Source organism: Eleutherodactylus coqui, chromosome 5 (assembly GCF_035609145.1).
Source record: "Eleutherodactylus coqui strain aEleCoq1 chromosome 5, aEleCoq1.hap1, whole genome shotgun sequence".
NCBI classification, from domain to species: Eukaryota; Metazoa; Chordata; class Amphibia; order Anura; family Eleutherodactylidae; genus Eleutherodactylus; species Eleutherodactylus coqui.
Window position 1 is genome coordinate 218,449,468 of NC_089841.1, and position 23,814 is coordinate 218,473,281.

The following is a 23,814-nucleotide window of genomic DNA, read 5'->3' on the forward strand; positions in this document are numbered from 1 at the left end:
GCAGAATGGCGTGCGCGTGTATGCGCAGAATGGCGTGCGTGTGTATGCGCAGAATGGCGTGCGTCACTGGCCACTATGGGGAACCTTATTACCAATCGGGCCACTGTGGGGTTTACTTTTACTTTACTGTCTTACAATTAGAATCGGCCCTTTGAAGGTAGCCATAAGGCTGATGTGGCCCTCGGTGAAAATGAGTTTGACACCCCTGATCTAGTTAGTCGTTTATCCTGCAGCATTCGTATCTGTTTTTAATGGGTTTTTTTTACATTTTATTTTTTTTCAATATTTTGGTGTATGCATTTTTTTCTTATTGGTTAATTCCAAGTATTGAAGGCGTTTGTCATGAAGGGGTTAAATAATTCTGAGATAGCAGCAAGCATTAGAATTGCCTTTTGTGTTGCATTTGGAGAAACCACGTGTTATATTAGTTGCTGTTTTTGCAAACAGTTGAAAGTTTGTAGGTGCTTGGCATGTTACAAGGCAGGTTTCTAATGCACTGTTGTCAGTCCTGCAGCTGTATGTTATCACATGACCATAGAAAAGCAGAAATCTTGAGAAATCGATGTAGGAGGTGTAGGTTTACCACAACTTCTCATTATACAAAGAATAAGCTTTTTGCAGAAAATAGAATTCTCCCTAATACTAACATACTACTTGAGAACTACGCAATACTACTATATACAGTAAGTACAGCCGCTCCGTATAAAACAGCTGAAATAGTTTTCTGGCCATCTAGAGAAGTTGCCCCAAAATAGAGAATTCATCCACCGCTTCAAATGAATCTGAATCCCAATCAGAGTTTAGAATCTACAATGTATCAAATCAAAAAAGCAATCGTGAAGTTGGTACTACTTATATCTTAATCGTTACGGTGCCTTTACACACAGCGGCTGACTGATCCTTGGTAACCACATTCGGGGTGGGTTGCTGATTGCCAGAATGCACCAAGATGCGCCATTATTTCAACTGCCAAGACAATTTGCAATTCGGCCATTTGCAGTAATGTGCATGCAACTACTGAGGATCAGCCACAGTGTATACATGTACCCTAAAGTGAAGCAAAATGGTCTTGTTTAGGACAGTTTTAGACAAGGACAACAAAGAACTGCTGTAAGTATAGGGGATGCTGTTGCACCCAGGCCCCGGAGCCTTAGTGGGCCCATAAGGCCTCTCCTCTCCACATAGGGAGCCCAGTACTATGAATAAAGCATTATAGTTGGGGGCCCTGTTACAGGTTTTGCATTGGGGCCCAGGAGCTTCAAGTTACGCCTCTGCAACAAAGCATTTTATTTAAGTAGTAAGACACTGTCATAGTCTAATAGGGGTTGGAAGCCGGGAAAACAGATTTATCACTAATCAGCTTTTAATAAATACTATATATTACCTACTAAACAAGAAGCCTGAACATTGCCTGCAATAGATTGCAACATACACCAATGAATGTGCTAGCTCCAAAGATAGATTAAAAGAAATGGCAGCAAAACCACCAGAAGGACATAAAAACAGACACACATCATGAATTTAGGAACAGGAGATACTGTCAGGAGCTGGATAGCAGGATGCCTGGAAAAAGCGAAGGAAGACGAAGACGAGACACTTTTGTTTCACTGACGACAGCAGAGTAGTCAACTACTATCTCTGAGTTCTCTTAAGGAACCTATGCAATAATCAAGAAACCACAGCACCATCAGAAAATGGAAACCCAGACTGGCAGAACAATGATGAAAGACTTAGTAAAGTTGTTCAAGTCTGTTTCAAGTGTTCTTTACTGTGAGGAAAATAATTGATGTCTTTGAACTTTGGTGGCGAGGAAAATGTATATAAATATGGTGTATGAGAAGAGGAACAAGTGATTCCTTAATCAAATGAGCTTGAAGCAAGATATTTTAATTTGCATATATAGTATTGTATAGGTGGGAGAGCTGTAGAGGGTCATAACAAGTGAGCAATTAGTGAAAATACTATTATGACTTATTAGTGTACAGTCTCATTATCTAAATAGAAGAGTGGACATGCTTGAGAAATTATAATATATCATCATAATCTGTATATCAGGCAGGTGGATGTGGATTCACATCGCCACACACCATTTGGCTTTGGGCTAACTGAGGAGGCAGCACCTGGGGTACCCCGGTTTTCAACCTTGACCCCTCAAAGCAGGATGCAGTCTTTGCTGCAGGCCCCAACGCAATTGGTTGCGCACATAGTCCAGCGACTACAGCAGCAGGTAAGCAAGGTGGGTAGCGGCAGTGTCGCCTGACACTGTATCTGGCACAGAGTGGTGTGCTTGCAGTAGAGGCAGACCACAGGACTGCTACTGGACCTGCGGCTGAATGGCCCACCTCCCTATCCCACCCTCTGAAACTCTAGCTTCCGCTCTTAAACTTCCAGCTATCAGTAAGAATCTTCGTCATGCTCACAAAATCACACTACCGAGCCCGACGCCGGAGCGCTCTGAGCAACATCCAACTCGTCCCTCCTGCTAAGAAAATAGAGTGCGCAGGAGACTGGAGGAGGGGTCGGATGATGCTCAGAGTTCACAGCCAGCATCAGGCTCAGCAGTTTGACTGTGAGGATGAAGAAGATTCTTACTAGTGGGCAGGAGGTTTAGGGGGTGAAACCGGAACACTATTACTGGTGCAACAAAGGTGAAACTATACTAGGTGGGCCAAGAAAGGGGGACACTATAACTAAGAGAGGCAACAGAGGGGGACACTTTCTGGGGATACACAGGTCATACTATTACTTGTGGAGTCATAGAGGGGGGCACTAGAACTAGGGAGGCACTGAGAGGGCATTGTGGGTAGTGGCAGGATGGCAAGAGTGTGCAGAGATGAGTTGTGACTGGTGAAAGTCTGGAAGAAGAAAAGGGGACATCACCAATCAAAAAAGCTGTAACTTGTGATAATTGAAGGTAACTGTACAGTAATCACTATCACTGCGTAGAACTGGTATCTAATATATGGTGACTGCATTATATTGAGGTATGCTACACATACACTTAAGTACCCATAGGAGCCCATGGAGAGTGACTTGCATAGCTGATATGGACAGCCATTTTCTCCCACTTTGGCTTGGCTTCAGGGCAACAACAAGGGGATCTAGAACTCTCCTCGTCTCGTCCCGGCCCCAATGGACAAACACTCTGATGATTAAAAGGTATTTCTTATATTCAGTATGGATATCTCATAAATGTGGTGCATGGAATATTCCATTATCAACATATAGCTCATCACAAGCAATAATTGAAAAACGAAAAGAAAAATTGCTGATATATGTCAAATATTTTTTTCTTCGTTTTACTATATTGTTCGTCATAAATTTTATGCAAATTCCATCTGATCTTTTAAGAGGATTGTTCTCTCATACAGGCATGCGTAATAAAACTCTCACATGACGTGACTTTAGCATGTTTGCAATATGTGTTACGGTATAGCAAAAATGTACTGAATTTACAGCTGAGCTAAGGCTGCTTTCACATCTGTGCTGGAATTTCCATTTGGAGGATCCATCGCAGATCTGACACAAAATAGCAGAAGGAAGAGCGCTGCGTGCTGGGCAGCGGAGCGGAAACCAAACGGACCCCATTATAGTCAATGGGGTCTGTTCGGTTCCATCATAAGATGGATTGGTTTGGCCAGAGGATTTACCTTTTGAGCAGGAAAGAGGAATCCCTGAGCGCAAATGAGAAAGCAGCGTAAGCATGTGCCTTATGCGAGTACCTGCCCGCTCGTCTCTAAAGATTTGGGTGCCGGCGGTGGGCGGGGAGCGGTGGGGGAGGAAGGGGGGGGAAATATCTCTCTCACTCTCTCCCCCCCACTCCTCCCGCAACTCACTGGTCTCCCTCGCGGGCACCGAATCTTTAGAGACGAGCGGGCAGGTACTCGCATAAGGCACTACTCACTTGAGTAGTTAGCCTTAGCGAGTATGCTCGCTCATCTCTAATCTACAACTATCTACAAATTTCTCATTTCTACCTGTTACTTTTTAATCTAAAACCTTCACATCTTTATCATTGGACTATTTAAGTATGTTTTTATTTCTCTACCCATCCTGTTATAGTATCCTTTTAAGTGCAAATTAATCACATCCATGTCTGTGCCTTTTTACCTATGTGTGTATATATATATGCATGCCTCTTCGGATCTATTCCACTTAAGCCTGAGTAGTTTTGAAAGCTCGCATTAGCATCATGTATTTTTGTTAGCCATTAAAAGGTATCACATCTACAAAATTACTTGGTTTCTCTTACTGAGAACAATCACATTTTTAATCTAATTTCAGCCTTTATTACAATGTAACTTTCTGATTAGTTTTAAGAAATCTGGGCACACTCAGATAATAAGGTAGGAAACAGTTCTCAAAGAAGCAATTTATCAAGCAATGAAAAAATACGTGTTTCTCAGAAATGAGGGAAGAACATCTGCACGGACCATTTCATTAGCTCATCGCAATGCCGTAGATATTGATGCAGTTCTATGTAAATCCACATATTAACAATTCTTGCAATGAGCTTTACCAAATGACATACACAGCTTTGCTACATCTGACAAACCTGGCTCTGCTCCATCCACCGCTACATTATTACATGAATTATTTCCTTACTGTATAAAATTCTGCATTCAGTAAAACACTAAAAACATCCATAAAGAACAGTTAACACCAAGCCAGCACAACAGATTCTGACCTGACAGGGTACCGTACCAATTACCAATTAGATTTCTAACCATTTCTTTCTTCAGTTTGTGCAAAAGACAAATGGAAGGACCGTCGCCATGCCAATACCAGCCTAAATCACATGTTAGTTTCACAGAGTTTTATGTATTTGTTTCTTTTTTTTCTATTTTTTAACTTTTTGCTATAAAACTACTGACGTACCACATCCCATAAGAAAGCTTGTAGCAACAGACAATGTAAATGTTCTGCATCTCAGCTGTTACGTCAGACCAGTTCTTCATATTTCATTCTAGAATGGCAACTATTTTGTTCATTGACCCTTTGGAAATAAAAACCCCATAAATTTAGATTTTCCGATGTTGTAACGACCATAAAATGTATATTCCTCCCATTTGATGCCTAACTGATGAAAAGCTTTAACCACTCGTAAACTGTTATTACCAGTGCCTTCATAGCTAACTTGCTCCGTTGCTCGCTTTTATGACTTTGAATGCACGTATGAATTCCAGATCACTCACAAGCACAGATATTCTTCTGTTGGGTGATTTATAGTCTTCCTGCGGGGCAAAATTTCTTAATAAATGAAACCTTTGTCCAGGTTTGTGTCTCTGATTACAAAACAAATATGCCGCACATGGCCTCTGCTGGATGCAAACTGTCCGCCCGTATGGCCTACTGAGCCACTGCCCAGAAGCTGCGGAGGAGACTTCTCTGCTTTTCTAGATTACATATGGGCCCCATCTTCACTCTTCATCCACTTCCACTACAATGTACATGATTCCAATTTTTAAACACATGGTTACAATTGGTAAAACCTGCTTTGTTGGAACGAACAATGCATTTTCAGCCTAAAACTAGCATTTTTCCTTTCACAAATAACATTCTTATCAACCAGTATAAATAGTGTTAAGCACGCTGGACTACTATGTGGATAATCCGCACAGCACGAACCATTCTGGACTCTTGCTTCAAGGATCAATCAAAATAGCTTCGAATTACTGTGTTTATGAAGAAAGCATCAATTGTACCGCCAACGTAGGCTCCTCTGTATTACATATATACTGAATGTGAGCACAGGTCTGTCAGTCTCAGTTCCTTAGAAATTGGTACAGTTCCTTAGAAATTGGTACACCCCAGTAATAAAAAAAATTATTTTGTAGAATATCATTTTGAAGAATAAAAAACTACAGTTAAAGTTAGATTAAGAAACACTATAAAGGGGGTGTCCATTTTGGACAATCCTTTTTGGTAAAACCCCCACGTGATGATTAAAAAATAAATAAATCTTGTTAATTGTATAGCGCTAACTTATTCTGCAGCGCTTTCAAGTAATTTATTTATTACCCCCCCACTAAGCTGGGTACTCATTTTACCAACCTTGGAAGGATGGAAGGCTGAGTCAATCTTGAGCTGGCTACCTGAACCATTTGGGGATTGAACTTGCAACCTTCAGGTCATGAGCAAGAGCCTAGGACTGCATTTCTGCTGCCTTAACACTCTGCGCCACACGAGGCTCATAAAGGGTATCCGGCTGCGGAGATCCCCAGAGCTTAGGTATAATCTGTGGAAGAACCAGGCAGTAAGTATTCAGCTTCTCTGCTGTGCCACCACAGGGGAAATGAAGCATTACATAATGCCCATCAGTGGGCGGTCTGTATAATGCATAGACAAACCGCCTGCTCCAGAGATGAGTAGCTCTTTATATAGCTGCTCTCCGCTCTAAGCCCTCAGTAGGGGACTTCTTTTTTATTAACTAAGGGCCCTTTTACAAAGGCAGATAAATTGTTCAGGTTCCCGGCGATCCAGCGAGAATCTGAAAGATCGAACAATGGCGGACAGTATCTGTTTGCTTATCATTTGTCCTTCAGTTTATGCATGCATAAAAACAGAACAACGATCGGCCCATGTAAACAGGAGGCCATCATTCAATTATGAACGACTGCCTGTCAATGGAAATGGGCGTGCCGAAATGCTCCCCGGCAAGCTCCGCCTGCAATCACTGAGCGATGATCGCTCCTGTGTAAAGGCACAGCAAGAATCATTGCTGTGAGGACCAGATGAGCATCTGTATCCGATAGGTCGTCCCGTGTAAAGGGGGTCTTAGAATTCTACACTAGGTTATTTAACAATTGATTTGCTAGTTCAGCCCCCGTTTAGGAGAGTTATGTTTTTAATTATGTGAGAGACATTTCTAAGTGCAGCCGTGTCCAGCCTGACTACACTAATTCTTAGCCCAAAACCTTTGATACATTCTTTTGCCTTGTTTCCCAAAGCAACCAATCAGAGCTCAGCTTTCATTTTTAAACCCTTAATTTCAGTTTTTCCTTCCCATTTTCAAAAAATCAGACCTCTTTGACTTGTTTGTCATTGTAGCTGTCAGAGGGACTGTTTTTATGTGGGATGAGTTGTATTTTTTTGGTTGGTTCTATTTAATGTACCATATAATGTACTAAAAAACTTTACAAAATTTCTATGCTGGGTGGAATGGAAAATCCCCCACAATTTTGCCATATTTGCGGGGGCATTGTTTTTACGGCTTACAAACTGCTCCATAAATGACATAATTTTATTCTGTGGGTCGGTATGATTATACCAAATTATGTATTTATTTTTGCTGTACTACTTTTAAAAAATAAAATATCTTTTTGAAAAAAAAAAAAAATATATTATATATATATATATAATTTTCTGTCCTTTTCTTCTGACTGCCATAACATTTTTATATTTCCATTGATGGGGTTTTGTGAGTGCTTGCGCTTTGTGGGACGACCTGTGGTTTCAATTGGTACCATTTTGGAGTATATACAACTTTTTAGAAATTTTTTTTCTTGGAGACAGTGACCAAAAAAGACACAATTTTGGCATGGTGCATTTTTTCCTGCTGATGTTTACCATGCAGGATAAATAATCCATTATTTTGATAGACTGGATTTTTACGTAAGCAGCGGTACCAAATATGTTTTTGTTGTGTTTTGATTTTTTTTAAATTATAAATATAGGAAAAAGGTATTTTTTTGGTATATTTTAGTATCCTTTATTTTTTATAATAAACTTTATTTTACACTTATTCTTTTTTTAGGGGACTTGAACTTGCTATTTTTTGATCACTTATACCATATACTGCAATATTTCAGGATTCTCATGGCAGCCTAAGGCCTTCCAAAGGCCTGTCCTAATAGAATGCCAGCAGAAATACCATATATTGAAGTATTGCAGTATATGATATAAGAGACCCAATGCTCGCAAGTTTCAAGTTCCCTATTAGGACTAAAAAAAGAAAGCATAAAAATAAAGTATACTATGTTAATAAAATAAGTATGCCCTTCTACATATGTGCCCTGATCTTTTAAACTATTCAAATAAAATTTAGTTTTATTCTTTACGTCTATTCTGTATGGGGTATGTTAAAAAATAAAGATTAGTAAAAGTTCACCCCAGGCCCATGAGTGAATATGTCTTACAAGATGAAAAAGAAACGTAGAGCTTACTGATGATAAACACCAAATGAACAAACCAGAGCTTCAGTACCCATTGTCAGGGTTCTCCTTTACACCAGTGATGTGGGAAAAAGTATCAGTCTGCATGTTTTGCAAAGGCCTTTAAACTTTCGTATTACATTAAGGAGAATCCAAAAGGACAGTATTTGTTTATTCTATACACAAAGATATGGCCATTTTTCTGTTTGTGGTGGCCATTTATGCTAAAGTGACAAAAGGAAATGCAGCCATATTGGTTGTGACAGTATGACCTATAAATTACAAAGTTGCTGAGAAGTTAACCGAAAAGTAACAACTAAAGAGGCCAAACCTCCTCCCTGCAAATATGGCTCCGCCCACAACAGGAATCTATGTATTCGAATGAATGTGGAAATCCTCACTAATTTTCTGCTTCTGACCATTTCATATATTGTAACTATAAATGCTCAGAACTGGCAATCTTGCAGATTATACCATAATTGGACCATTTTCAGCTTACTCCCTAACAATGCTGGCCTAAGCACATACCTTGTTTGTTTTGTTGCTTGCCTAAAATCCTATACTGAGTAAATGGTGCAACTGTAATTCTGCATAACGCCAATAGTTAGAAAGATGCAAGAGAGCACTTGTATATAGCAACACTTCTATAACTGGTACGTCTAGAGTGATGAAGGAGGAATTCTAACACGTAGGTTTCTAGTTTAGTACAGAACAGGTATAACTCCTCTGATGGGGGTATAATAATTTAGTGTCAATAGAGTTTTAGGCAGATCTATATCAAGGAGAGGTCTGAAAGAATACATTGAAAACTACCAAAATTATTTATCCCCATTGCTTGTATAGCACTGACATACTGATGTATCCATCTCTAATTTGGTTAAGGGCTATCATTTCTCGTTAACATGCAGTACATCAACACAATATCGTGATATGCTAGCAAAACCCATGTAATTCACGTGGCAACCACTGGATGGCAACATATAGAATAGAGATATAGATGTAGCAGATTTCAACTTGTTGCAGAAAGTGATCTTAAGCCAATAAAAAATAATTGTTCTCTTATCTTAATACAAGAAAAGCCTTTCTAAAGTAATTGAAAGGGTTAACTAATCAGCACAAAAAGTTATCATAATGCATTACAAGTCATGATAAACTTTGCTGCATGTGTACCATGACACAAAACCATGTTTTGAAAAGCATATAATTTCATGTCACAAATATATGAACATATGCAGCCCAGAGGAGAGTAAGAAGGACAAATCTGTACTCCACAGTGCAGAGGCTGGGAACAAGGGGCTGATCTGGGAGGTAACAATTTCCCAATCTCAGGCTTGTGCCAATTTCATACGAAACCTTCATCAATGTGTTATTAAAGCGTGGGAAGGACAACCGAGGAACCCCACACCAAGACAGACAGAATCCCTATGCAGATGTCACTGGTTGCATCCAAACCAAGAACCAAGGTAATAATTTTAACCACTGAGCCATCTTTCCGCAAATGATAAGCAATGACCTTAGAGATCACTCGACTTCTATCAACTCAATATATTAAGAGAATTGTTATGTGATACCTTGAAAGACATCATGCCCCGGAGCGGGAGACCTTCCTATCGTATTTTCTGCAGGATCCTGCGGTGGTGATGCTGGCTGAAGAGGCTGAATAGGCTGAATAGTGAGGCAATCATTCAGGATTTCTTGGTCGAGTTCCGTCCTTGGTCGCAACTATAGAAGAAAGAAAAAAATAGATATCACCTGTTAGTTTGGAAATAAAATGGTGACACCAGTGTATTCCAATCAGTAAAAGCTCGCATGAGTCTTGGTAATTAGCGATAATTTATTTTCCATGGTAAAGAAGTAGTTCTATGAAATCCATATGTTTTCCCTTCACACAACTAAAGACGCCTGTTTCCGATTACCTAGCAAGCCTTACGTTTTACTGCTATCAGCTGTAATGGGTATTCATCATGAAATCAGTTGCACGTGTTCTCCGGGAACCCAACATGTTGGGAAAGATTTGCATACTTTATAGAGTAGTCCTGTAGCTCAAGAATTACCAAAGTCATCATATCTGGCTTCAGTCCAAAATCTGTAGCTGGCCTTGTGTTATCGATCAGTGACTACATGGTAAGCTGCATGTCAGCATACGCATACCTAACTAGAACGTGAGTAGCAGAAGCGTACTTGGAGGTCTGATGGTGTTATATCATTCTGCAGTCGCGTCTACTGAGCATTATGGCCCAATGTACCCATTTAACGGAGCTCAGTTCAGCTTTAATTCATTTTTGTGAACCATTGTAACTCACTAGGTTAAAGGGAATGTCACATGTACTTAAGGGCCCCTTCACAGAAGCATATGTGCGAAAACGCTCATGTAATACTGAATGATGCGATTTTGCACCGATTTTTGCGCATATTACTGTATTTTTTGGGCACATAGGGCCAGTTGACATGGTCGCGGGACGCCTTCCCCGATGTGACTTTAAAGATTATTTAGCCTAATGAGTTCTAGATGTGTTCTTTTCCCAGCGGAATTGCGCATGTGAGTATCGAGTGAGCACTAGACTTCTATGGGGACAGTTGGTCTGCAAATGGGCGCAAAAATAGAACAGGCTGCATTTTTTGGGGGCACACAAGAAAGAGTGACGAGAATAAACGCATTAAAATCAATGGGTTTTATTCTTGGTGTATTGCACATGTAAATATGTTCAAGTAAAGGGCCTATAACATTTTTTTTTCATTCCTGCCACCCTCACTTGATTGCCTGTCACACTTTGGATGTCTCCTATGTATATTACAGTCACTTCTATGCAGTGCAGCCTCTTGTCTGCTACTTCTCAGGCACCATCTTGATTTTTATGTTTCTCCTTGCTTTCTCTTTCTCTATGCTGTGTTTGCAATCAAACTCTGCATCAGCGCCGCAGCATATGACTAGCTAGAGCCTGTACCATCTCTGCCTGCCGAGAAGACAATTATTCTCTATATTTTCTTGCATCTAGACGGAATGTTTATCGTTAAAAATTGTTAATATGAGAGAAAATAACCAATAATCATTCAGTCTAAACGTTGCCAATGGCTGAATGACAAATGATAATTGTTCACTTTTCGTACATCATTCATTTCATGCAGGCATAAAAATTATTATTGGCTCGTTCGCCTGTCGTTTGGTTTAACCAGCTCCCTCTCAGTCACTCATACAGCGAATGTCAAAGACTGCACAAGTCTGAACAATTCTCGCTTGAACGAGCCTACCACATATCTGCCTGTCTAAACAGGTTGCCCGAGAGCGAATGCGCTAGCGGTGATGTCACTTGCTCATTCAATCAATAAATCAGCTAGTCTAAAAGGGCTCCGAAGCTAAAGACCGTAAGTATACCGCGTGTTTTACTTCACAGCCGCAAGAATAAACTACACAGCAGAAAAGCTTTCTTCTGTGGAATTATGGAGATCTTGCAGAATTGTTATTGCAGATTTCTAACATACAGGAGATGGAACTCCACATTTAAAGTGTGTGAGGAAAAAATGCAATAAATTCCTCAAGACATCCCACAGAAGGCATTCTGCAGGTCAAGATGCAACAAGATCCACACTAATTAATAATCTGCATCTGCACTGCATCCCGCGGACTATTCTGTCCCATGTGAAAAGTCCCCAATAATGGAACTCAACTGATTTAATGGAAATTGTGGCTGCAAGAGATATGAAGTTATGGGGGAAAATTCAGAAACCATTTTACCCCAGAATTCTGGCGCTAAAAAATTGCAAATGTTTTTGAAAGTCCCACTTGTGCAAAGATTTACAACTTTTCTACTTTTAACGCCACCCTTGACACTTTTGAAAAAAATGGACAGGACTTGGTTGGAGGATGCAGAGTCACCCAAAACCAGTCAAATTCACCCATATTTATGCCAGAAATTGGTATAAATTATAGCACAGATCGGTAGCATGTTTTACCTGCCATAGATGTCAGAAAGTGGTGCAGCCCAAGATGTGCTAAATGTAATTAGAGGCCCGAGCCTCTTATAACAATTGGTGCATCTACCTCGATTGTCACAGTATTAAAACTCCATTGATTTACATTGGGCCATTCAGACCTGAATTTTTAACATGCCTTAAAAAAAAACTCAGTATGTTCTATTTTGGTGCGTAATATGCCCACTATAGTATATGGGGGAGTCAAATATGCATTGAATACGCATGCTACAAGCGTATTTGCTGCATACTGTGTATTACACACTCAAAATACGCTGGTGTGAGTGAGCCCTATAGGTCTTTAGTATCATAGGCAATGATGAACTGCTGCCCGTTACTTAGGGCAGCTTCAGACTGTGGGGGGGGGGGGGGGGGGGATATACAATGTGGAAGGAGAGGTATATAATTTGGTGTGTCCAGTGGCACCTCTGTGACCAGTGTGAAACCTACACCAGCTGGCATAGGTTTCAGCTGTTGATTGGGTAAAGTATATTCATTTATTTAGGTGTGCCATTGAAACATTTGGGCAATATGAGGATATTGGCTGAGTTATTGGAAGAAGGAGAGGATAGTGCAGGCTCTGGTCCCTTTACTGGTATTACAATGCCACCCCTTAAGGTGACGTCGGCCATTAAGATCTTTACAAAAGTTGTTGCACTGGGACTGAATAGTAGTGTGAGAAATAATTTCAATAAGGATGAATTAAGGGCCCTGAATCACATTGGAATCACATCTGACAGTAATATATAAACCAACCATCTGACAAAGGCAGAAATCTCATTTTGTTGGATCTTACGAAGTACTGGAAAAGGTGCCACAGACCACCCAATGTCCGGACCTACTATAGAATATTACCCTCTCACCTGACAGGGATGAATTAGAGACAGAGGCGTAACTTACAGCTTCTAGGCCCCAATGGAAAACCTGTAACAGGGCCCCCAACTATAATGCTTTATTCATAGTACTGGCCTCCCCATATAGAGAAGAGAGGCCTTATGGGCCCCCTAAGGCTCCTGGGCCCGGGTGCGACCGCATCCTCTGCATCCCCTATAGTTACGCCAGTGATTGGAGACATTATTGATAGAGGGGCTTGAACACCTTATATCTAGGCATGACGTTCTATTCCTTAGCTAAAATTCATAAGTGTATGCATCTCCTAGGGGGATGACTAATTGTCGCCAGTGTTGACTCTTTGACTCAGAACTTTAGCATCTACATAGATGTATTATGATCCTTTGTAACTGTTCTGCCATTTTACTTGCAAGACACCATAGATTTGTTAAGAAAAATTGTGGATTTAGTGATGTGGGGGTACTTAACAGGAGCATTTCCCAATATTGGGGTCTTATTGCAGGTGGGGGTTCTTCTACAATTGACTGGTGTTCAGTGTAGGCTGCATAATGAGAAAATATTAAATTACTGGAGTTCATTCTACTTCAGAACTACTTTTTATTCAAGCCAAAATTGTAGCATCAGCTCGGAGACAGATTGATGGGAAGTCCCTGTACTCCCACATACACTGTGTTCTTGGGCTGGTGGGAGGAGACTAAAATCTTTATAGATGGCGAGGTTAGATGGTGTCTCATATTACGTATTAGGGCCGCTTTATAGATGATACATTGGTCTTGTGCAATTGACCAGAGGGTCTATTCAGGGAGTTTGTGCCTAGTTCAAATGTCAATGGCATTGGCCTGATGTTCACATGTGAGATAGATCCCGAAAAATTGGCATTTTGGATCTGTTAATAATGCAGGAATAGCTTTGTGTGGCGCAGAGTGTTAAGGCAGCAGAATGCAGTCCTAAGCTCTTGCTCACGACCTGAAGGTTGGCTGAAGGTTGCGAGTTCAATCCCCGAATGGTTCAGGTAGCTGACTCAAAGTTGACTCAGCCTTCCATCCTTCCGAGGTTGGTAAAATGACCTTAATGGTTCAGGTAGCCAGCTCAAGGTTGATGACTCAGCCTTCCATCCTTTCAAGGTCAGTAAAATGAGTACCCAACTTGCTGGGGGGTAAAGTTGACTGGGGAAGGCAATGGCAAACCCCCCAATAAAAACAGTCTGCCAAGAAAACGTCACGACGTGACGTCACCCTAGGAGTCGGTCATGACTCGGTGCTTGCACCAGGGGACTTTACTTTTTTGTAATAATGCAGGAGAATGGGAGCTTGTGCATGACTGTTTATCGTTATCATGTTCGCTGTTTGAAAATAATCTAATAAGTTTTTTTCTTTTCCTGTGTATCAATAAAGATAAGATTTTTTTTATCCTATGCCACCTTCTTCACTTCAATGTAACGGACGTTAGGGCCTGTTCTCACTGGCACTTTCACATATGTTTCCAGTATGCAAGAAACATATATTAGACAAACATGTAAATATGCATGCGTTATAAGCGTAGGTTTACATTTTTTTTAAATCGTATATGCAGCATTTGATCCATTTTTAATCTTTTTTTTCTAACAAAACTTTGTAGTTCAACACTTTTTTTTTCTCCTTGATCACAAAAAAGTATAAGTTAAGCATATGGAAATGTACAGTCCTAGAGTTCCATATGTTTTTCATTGACTGCAATGTTAAAAAAAATGTATAGGGTTTTGCTGTGGGACAGAAAAATGTTGAGCGCTATGATTTCCCAGCCCATAAAAAGTGCATGAAAACATTTATCAGGTTAAACATAGTCCATTATAGCCTATGGATCCATGAAACTCTAAGTTTTATCCATTCTTTGGACAAAAAAACGCGTGAACTTCATGGCTGAACATATGCCAGTGTGAACAGGCCCCAAGTCTTTTTCATATCTCAATAAAATATATTTATATTGTAAATTCTTTATTCCACGTTTTCCAGTGCAGTCGGGGGACAAGGAAGAGGTAGTAATACTATACATATGGCTGAAGATGGCAGGTAAGAAATCAGTTTTTGACTCTCTTCACCTCTGAAAATGCATTTATTTTGCTTCATATAATAAATATAAACCAAATTCACACAAACAAGCAAATATGTATGTCCGTATCCTCATGCCAAGTCTATACTGAAAGCATGCCGCCACATCCTGAATGCCAGTATAAGTAAATGTCTTACTTCAAATTTGTCTGCTAAGGCTTAAGTTAAGCAAAAGAATTCAAAATATTATGCTTGCTAATCAACTTTTGGGACAAGAGTAGAGATGAGCAAGTACCAAAATGCTCGGGTGCTCGTTATTCGAGTCGAGCTTTTCGTAATATTAGAGAGCTCTATTCGAGCAATGAACCCCATTGAAGTCAATGGGAGACCCGAGCATTTTTGTAATGGACTCACCGGGTGCTGAGCGTTTTTTTTTTTCTTCTCTCTCTTCCCCTCTCCCTCTCTCCCCAAGCCACCCACATACTGCTGGGGACGTGTGCACGCTGTCACATCACAGCAGGAAGTGGTAATGCGAGGAGGGGTCGAACACGGCGTGGTACTCGCTCGAGTAACGAGCACCATCGAGTATGCTAATACTCGAACGAGCATCAAGCTCGGACGAGCATCTTCACTCAACTCTAGACAAGAGACAAGAAAACAGTGAGGGCTGCTAGGTCAAATAGCCTCCCTTCACCTTTGTTACTACAGTCACACTTTACTCACTTCCTTTGATTGACACATGTCACTCGTATCATACAAATGAGGGTAAAGGGCTGGTTCTTTACGTATATTTAGCCATAGTTTATGACTATCCAAGGCCGGTTGCAGGTTATGCTGCAGTTTGGGCTCAAAATACCAGCCGAAAAAGCGCTGCTTGCAGCACCTTCTCTTCCACCCAAGAGCCAGGCACCCGAGTCGAAACTAATTGGACCTCATTATACTCAATGGGGTCCTTTTGGTGCGGTTCGGTTCCATCCTGAGACAGAGTCGTTCAGCCGCAGGGATTCCTCTTTCCTGCTCCCCAAATGGAGGAGGAAACCAGAACCCCTGATGCAGATGTGAAACCACCCTGGCATCTAGAAATACCAGAACTCGCTTTGGTCTTGTAATTATATAAAATAACAGCAAATAAACAGTAAATTATATCTAAAGTAAACATTTCTCCATGTACAATACTTAGTTGACACTATATGATTTAGGCTGCTTTCACATCTGCGGTGGGGATTCAGTTTTCCTACTCCATATGAGAAGCGGGAAAGGGGATTCCCCATGGCTGGATGGGTCCAACTTTGAATGAAACTCAACAGTGCCGAACAAACTCCATTGACTATAATGGGGTCCATTCAGCTGGCCTGCATTTTACTGGAAGAAAAACTGATGCATGCAGCAGTATATATTCCAGTTTGTTGTGCTAGATCTGTGACAGAACCGCCAAACTGAGGGGGGCACATAATGAGAACATTGTTCCTCCTCTTTACAAGTCACTGGTCAGACCACACATGGAATATTGTGTACAGTTTTGGGCACCGGTACTTAAGGACTTATCAGAGCTTGAGGGGGTACAAAGGCAGGCAATTAATGTAATAAATGTAATACCCAGAGAGGGTTTCCAAATTGGAGTTACTTTAGAAAAAAAATACAGCTGCGCGCGACCTAATAACTATGTATAAATACATCAGGGGACAATACAGAGATCTCTCCCATCATCTGTTTATACCCAAGATTGTGTCTGTAACAAGGGGGCACCCTCTACATCCAGAGGAAAGAAGGTTTCTACACCAACATAGAAGAGGGTTCTTTACTGTAAGAGCAGTTACACTAAAGAACTCTCTGCCTGAGGATGTGGTGATGGCAAACTAACTAAAAGAGTTCAACAGGGGCCCGGACACCTTCCATGAGCGATACAATATTACATGTATAGTCACTAATTACTTCAGAAGGGTCGGTGATTATTCCGATTGCCAGGTTGGAGTCAGGAAGGAATTTTTCCCCCTAAAATGGGGAAAATTGGCTTCTACCTCATTGGGTTCTTTTTTTGCCTTCCTCTGGATCAACATTGGGGAGTAATAGGCTGATTTGGATGGACATATGTCTTTTTTTTCGGCCTAACATACTATGTTATGTCCTTGAAGGGAAGATCCTTTGCAGAATACCTTAAGTACAAAAATACAATTGTAATTTAAACAGGCTTTCTATTTTTCACAAACCATTAAATGGCCACTTAGCTGATAGATGGGTACTTTGGATTAGTCCATCCCTTTTCATTAACTAGATCTGCAAGAAGCCTGGCTATACGCTCTGGATCACTACAGCGGCCAGTGACACAAATGATGCCTACTGATGATATTAAGTGCCCCACAATACTTCACTTTCACTACTAGGACAACAAGTGCTGACAAAGCCGTTTTCTTTGAGATATTACGTCATCATGCAATCGTGAAAGCCCCACAATCCGCTTTACTCAGAGGTACCTCCAAACTACCATGGGGCTGTCCATTACAGATAACCACTCTAAAGGCCCTTTTAGACAGAATGATTATTGTTCAAACGAGCAAAAGTGAACAATAATTGTTCACTTTTCGTTCATCGTTTACTTTATGCAGGCAAAAAAATAATCATTCGCATGTTCACTTATCGTTCAGATTAAATACCGATCATTCAGTCGTCTTCAGTCACTTATACAGCGAATGTGAACGACTCAATGATTTGTCGTTTGAGCGAGCCAGCGATGTATCTGCCTGTACAAACAGGCTGCCTGAGCGACATCATTCACTCGTTCAAAAGATATATCGTTTGGCGTAAACGGACCCAAACACGTAAAATCCAATTAACCCCTAAGTGATGAGCCTATTTTTTGGTTTAACGACCAATTGATTGTTAGCATGGCATTGCAAGAGCCATAATCAATTGACATAGCTGTATGAGGGCTTGTTTTTTTGGGACAAGTTGTACTTAAAAATGGTAGCACTTCGGGGTCCATACACTGTGTTGTATAACTCTTATTACATTTTTGAGGGGAAGAGGTGGAAAAACCCCTCATAAATTCCACCATAGGCTTTTGTTTTCAGTAAAAATAACATAAGTTTCTTACCTGGATCTGTATGATTACTTCTATACCATGTTTATATAAGTTTTTTAATTATTTTTTTTACTACTTCTGTACAACCCCCCCACCCCCCATTTTAATATAAAAACTATTGAATCTGCTGTGCCGCATTCCTGCAACGGAGCTATATGAGGTCTTGTTTTATGCGAGAAAAGTTGTAGCTTTATTTGTACTAGTTAGAGGTACATGTGACTTTCGGATTGCCTTTTATTGCATTTTTTGGGAGGCCAATAAAAGAAAAATAGCAATTCTGGTGTTAGCTTTTAACCCTTTCCAATCCAATTTGTATCCTGGTTTTCCTAGGGGGCTTACTCTTTTTCAGCTGTTATACAACAGCGCTATATGCTGGCTAAAGCCAGTACTGCATGAGGTGACACGTTGGATAGGCTCTGACAGCAGAGAGGCTGGCAATATACGGTAAGAGAACCCCGACGGACGTCTTCCAACATCGGAGCTGTACAGCTTTAAATCATAATGTCTTCAGACGTCAGACAGTGGATTGGAAAGGGTTTTAATTAATTTTACAGTATTCACCCTGTGTAATAATTAACAAAATATTTCCATTGTCTCGGTCATAACTACATTTTTCTTTGGTGTATCATCTATTTGAAAAGGGTTTTCGTGGGAAAAAAATACATTTTTAAAAAAAAACTGGATTTCTCTTTTTGGTTAAATTAAACTTTCTTGAACCTTTTTGACGCTACCTTTTAGTCCCTGGAAGGGACTTGAAGATGCGATAGTTCGATTGCTACGATAATACAGTAAATTACTTACGTAGTGCATTTTACTAAAGCTATGATAGCAGTCTATTAGACTCTGCCTTAAGCGGGGTCTAATAGGTTGCGTTACATAGCAGACATGTAGGCCTTTGTCAGTCTTCCTGGTAACACGAGAAACCATTGATACCTTGTGATCGCACTGCAGGGTGCTGATATCTGGCCGAAATGGCCCCCTTCCCCTGTCATCTGCTTACATGGTGCAGTTTTTATTGATCGTGGCATGTAACAGGTTAAACTGCCAGGATCCAATATTTCTCTGCTATTGGCTGTTAGAGTAGGATTCTGGCTGTCAGTAGTCATCCAAGCCACTTCCCTAAAAAGATGTATGTGCAAATTAACAGCCCATTAGTGAGGTCAGTAATAAGGCGTATTGGCCGTCATTAAGGGGTTAACAAATTAAGTGTCACAGTAGAGACAATACTTCAGTTACAAGATACACAACCTTGTGCAAAAGCAGAATCTAGCCTCTCCATGACATCCAATAGATGCAAACAGATATGGAAGTTTGTTCTGCAAAGTAAGAACCCAGTGACAAAGCACAATGGGGGAAATATACTCCGACTGATATTTCATACGCCAGTCTAAGTAAACTGTGTGCCCAGCTACGGGCGACAAGTGTATTAAGAGGCATAAGCCTCTTAATACGTTTATCTCATCTGTTGGCACCTTGGTGCACCACATGAAAACCTACACCAGCTACGAGCCGGAGCAGGTATCTAGTATATTGTATACCCGGCATACAATACAGTATAGTGAATGTCTTGGGCTACATGCAGACACCCCTAATACTAAGCACGGCTCTTTTTTTTTTTTTGTCAAAGTGTTGGGGCTCAGGATAAATGCCCAAAAATCAACAATTTTAGCACGTGTGCCAAAAAATTCCAACTTTTGTAGGAGAGAGAATTATCTATTATACTGAGCATAATAGATATGCCGAATGTACTTAGTGTTCGCTTTCATCAGGCTGTTTGTAACAAGCTAAAAGTTATTTATGACCTAAAAAAATGGTCCTATTGTTTCTTATCTACCATATGAAATACAACAAATAGCCCATTACCTGGGTTTTGAACCGAAGTGCCCCAAAAGTTGCACAGGAAATATGATTGCGAGTGTAAGAAGGGTTAAGAACCATAAATGTGTTTACTGTTAACCTATAAATCAGTTCCTGTGGCACCGACGGGGTTGTTCGGCATCTGCTACATGATACTCAGTATAAATAGAGGAATTCACGCTTGTAAAACAGATAATTGAGGGCATCCATAACTTTTGGCATGACTGAGGTTATTTGGAGCCTCTTTTAAATACATTGAACACTACTCTTTGTATACATAGATGTTGTCGCTACATCTGCCACATCTAGTTATTCTGTAGAATACCATGGTTTAGAGGCTTCATTTATTGGAGCCATATTTGCAATTAGATTGTGTCTGGTCTGTAATAAAAGGTCTTCCAGCCAATGCTTGCTGTCAGATCACATCAGTGTTTAACGAAACATTTTCTAGAGTCCATTTGTCCAAAATCCACTTGGCATTATGCTTAAGAGTTGCAATTAAGTTACCCTTTATTTAGGCAATGCTGAATCAATTCTTTACGTACGAATCCAAACCAGGAGGGAATCTTGGCACACCTTGACGTATCTCGCCTTAAGGATCACTAAACCCATTGAAATAACATTTATAATAATTATCCTGCAATGTTACATTTTGCTGTATTATTTTTCCTACTAAGGTATTATATCCAGTAATCACCATGTAATTGAGCAACACTGAATGTCAACACATTTTCCCTTTTCCCTGTGTGTGGAAACCTTTTGGATATATGGTAAAATAATGAAAAGCAGCAGAAAATGCCAAGCCCCTCTGGTATTATGGGAACCAGAATTTTCCTTCGAGTTACAATGTTTTTCAACGAGGTATTTCCCCTACACATTCAGAGACATTGTATCAATCATTTTCCCAGTTTTCTACCATAACTGCATTGAAAAAGCCTTTTTTGAGTATGAATGCCAGGTTTAGAAAAGTTTTCCAAGATTTTTTTGATTCCCACAGTTTTTCTTAAGTTGCAAAAAGGGTGCATGGCTGCTAATGGGTTCTATTCTCAGGATAAGTTATCATTAGTTGATTGGCGGCATCTTCCAATTGGGATCCTTGCTGATCCCTGGGCCTGTTGTCAGCGTGGAAGCAGATAGCAGTGTCAACATTACAGCAGCCCAGTTTAGTACAGCTCCCAAAGACATGGCTCTGATAACGGCAATGTATCGAGCCAAGCACCTGTATGTCCAACACATGATTGGGGCAGAGTTTAATTCGCCGGTAGTAGTAACGGAGAGTTCTTAAGCTGTTGTTACATGAAACAATTATCGTTCCGTTTCTTAGTCATCAGCATGCAGAAAACTGAATGACTTATCGTTCCATGAAATATCATTCCACTTGCCGCATGATTCCATTTAATCAGCGATGCAGAAGAATGACAACCTGTTGGGCATCTGTTGCCTGATAGATAGATAAAGGTAAAGTCCTCTGGTAATGAGTGACGTCACATTGTGACATTTTCTTGGCAGACTGTTTTTGTGGGGTGGTTTGCCACTACCAACCTTGGAAGGATAGAAGACTGAGTCAACCTTGAGCTGGTTACCTGAACCATGCAGGGACTGAACTCGCAACCTTCAGGTCATGAGCGAGAGCTTCGGACTGCCAGCCATACCTGGCTCTTGCCTGACAGTTCCCGTGTAACACCTAGTAGCACCTTAACGACTACAGAGACTTTGAGAAATTAGATTCAGAAAGTATAACTTTTTCATAACTTTTTGCAGTAATAATCTTAACTTGGTGAATTGACAATACATTTTTTTGTCATAACATACAAAGAAACTCGGCATAGTTACATCAGAGAATAGTGGAGACTATCTTTACACATTCCATATACACAGGGCTGTATTTGGGTACAAGCAACTGAACATACAGAACAATTTTATAAACCGGAACCTAAAATGAAAAGGGACTTGAGATCCCTGTAATCTGCAGCATGAGATAAAATATCCCCTAAGGGGTTAATAAACTGCAATAGGTAAAATAACGTTTTAAAGCGAGCCCATCATCCCGCAGCTATTTTTAAGCCCCATAACTCGCTCTGTTTATTCTCCTAAGATTTTTTTTTACCTGCTTTCCAAGGAAGCAAAACATTCTAGCTAAGTTTTTCCACAGCAAGCCGTTTTACACATAAACTTTTTTTTTTTTTTTTTTTTCACCAAGGCAGCTGCCTTGCAATTAATTTGCTTTACCGTTCTCCCAATTTGTAAGTAGCTTACACGGGATGTTTGTGTTTTCCCTACAGCAACCAGACAAAAAAGAAAACAGGCCCCAGAAAGCCGCGCTCAGCCTCTGAGCCATTGAATAGCTGTCTTATGTGGCAGATCGTTCTTTCATCTTTCTAGCATACCCTCTGAATATGGTAATGGCTGAGTAATGCCGCGGCAATCTGGTAGAGGACCAAGAGTGAGGCGATTATTCCTATGTTAATTAAATATATTCATAGTCGGTGGTTGTTTGGTAACAGGAGGGGGGGTTTGCTTTCCAAAAATGACATTTTACTGCAGGTAACCTGAACCGTATGATTGACGTGCTTACGGCATACAAATTATCCCAAGGCTTTCGTAAAGCTCCAGACCACTGAATCATTAATAGGTAAATAACTCATTCATTGACTAATACGAGATACAAGGCTACATGCGATTAGCTGTATTTTCCCTGATCACATTAGCCACGGGTCACTGCTAAAAAAGCCCTTTTAGGTCTGTCCTACAAGAGGCTTATGTTTTATTTTCCGCAGCTCCGCTGCTCCCGAGTGAAATGAAAATGTCCTCGATTTTGCAATGAAAAATGGTTGTTGTAAAGGTAAGAGACCAGAATAGATGCCTTTAAACATATCATGGGCAATAGGGATGCGCGATGTAATTGGACTACCAGCAACACAGCTATCTTATGTCTATAAATGAATCTCAAGCTGTGGGATTTTACAAAGAGCCTCTGTGAATCTGGGAATGGATCCGCAGTTAACATTAGTGTCAATCAAACATAAGTAGCACACTCAGCTGAGTTGGCAGGCGCAATTCAAATAAATATTACTATGGGTACAATTCGAAATAATATTTCTTGCTCGGCTGGCAGACAGAATCCAAGGTAACAATACTCAGAATCCAGCTGCTAGACACATTATAAAGTAATAATATTTCTAGGGCAATACATACAAGACAATATCTTCCACTACAAGTTATTTTATTGTCAGACACAGCCATAGTGGAACCAACTATTGTATTTCATGGGTCACTATAAAGTACCGGAAGATGAATATGAATTACCAATGTTTGTACTGCAATATAATGTATACACATATATTAAAACTCGGGCACAGGATGCACGCTCATAAAATGGATCTGGATCTTCAATCCATATGACAAACCGATATCTTCATAGAAACAGCAGCACCAGGGGGGTCAATATATGAAGCAGGAATACTCACATCCTTCAAAGTATTGCTTTATTGCTTCCAAAAAGCAACAAGTAACTACGTTTCGACCGCACGCTACGGTCAAAACGTAGTCACTTGTCGCTTGTGGACATGATAAAGCAATACTTTGAAGAATATATATGTGTGTGTGTGTGTATATATATATATATATATATATATATATATTACACACACACACACACACACACACACACACATACATACTAGATTGGCCCGATAAAATGTTGGAAAAGTGGTTGTTGTAAACCTCCCCCTCTCCATGCTGCTTCTCTTTCCCTCTCCCCCCTCTCCATACCACTTCTCTCCCTCTCCATGCTGCTTCTCTTTCCCTCTCCCCCTTCTCCATGCCGCTTCTCTCTCCCTCTATGCCGCTCCCGTCTCCCTCTCCATGCCGCTTCTCT

General features: G+C 40.4%; 1 protein-coding gene across 2 annotated transcripts in view; it reads right to left on the reverse strand.

Moving 5' to 3' along the window:
* Positions 1-23,814, reverse strand: part of GLIS3 (GLIS family zinc finger 3) — a 294,182-nt gene that overhangs the window by 56,569 nt on the left and 213,799 nt on the right. For both annotated transcript variants that reach the window (XM_066604233.1, XM_066604234.1), the window contains one exon: positions 9,725-9,875. In XM_066604233.1, coding sequence (XP_066460330.1) covers positions 9,725-9,875 — 151 coding nt within the window. The remainder of the gene's footprint in view (positions 1-9,724; positions 9,876-23,814) is intronic.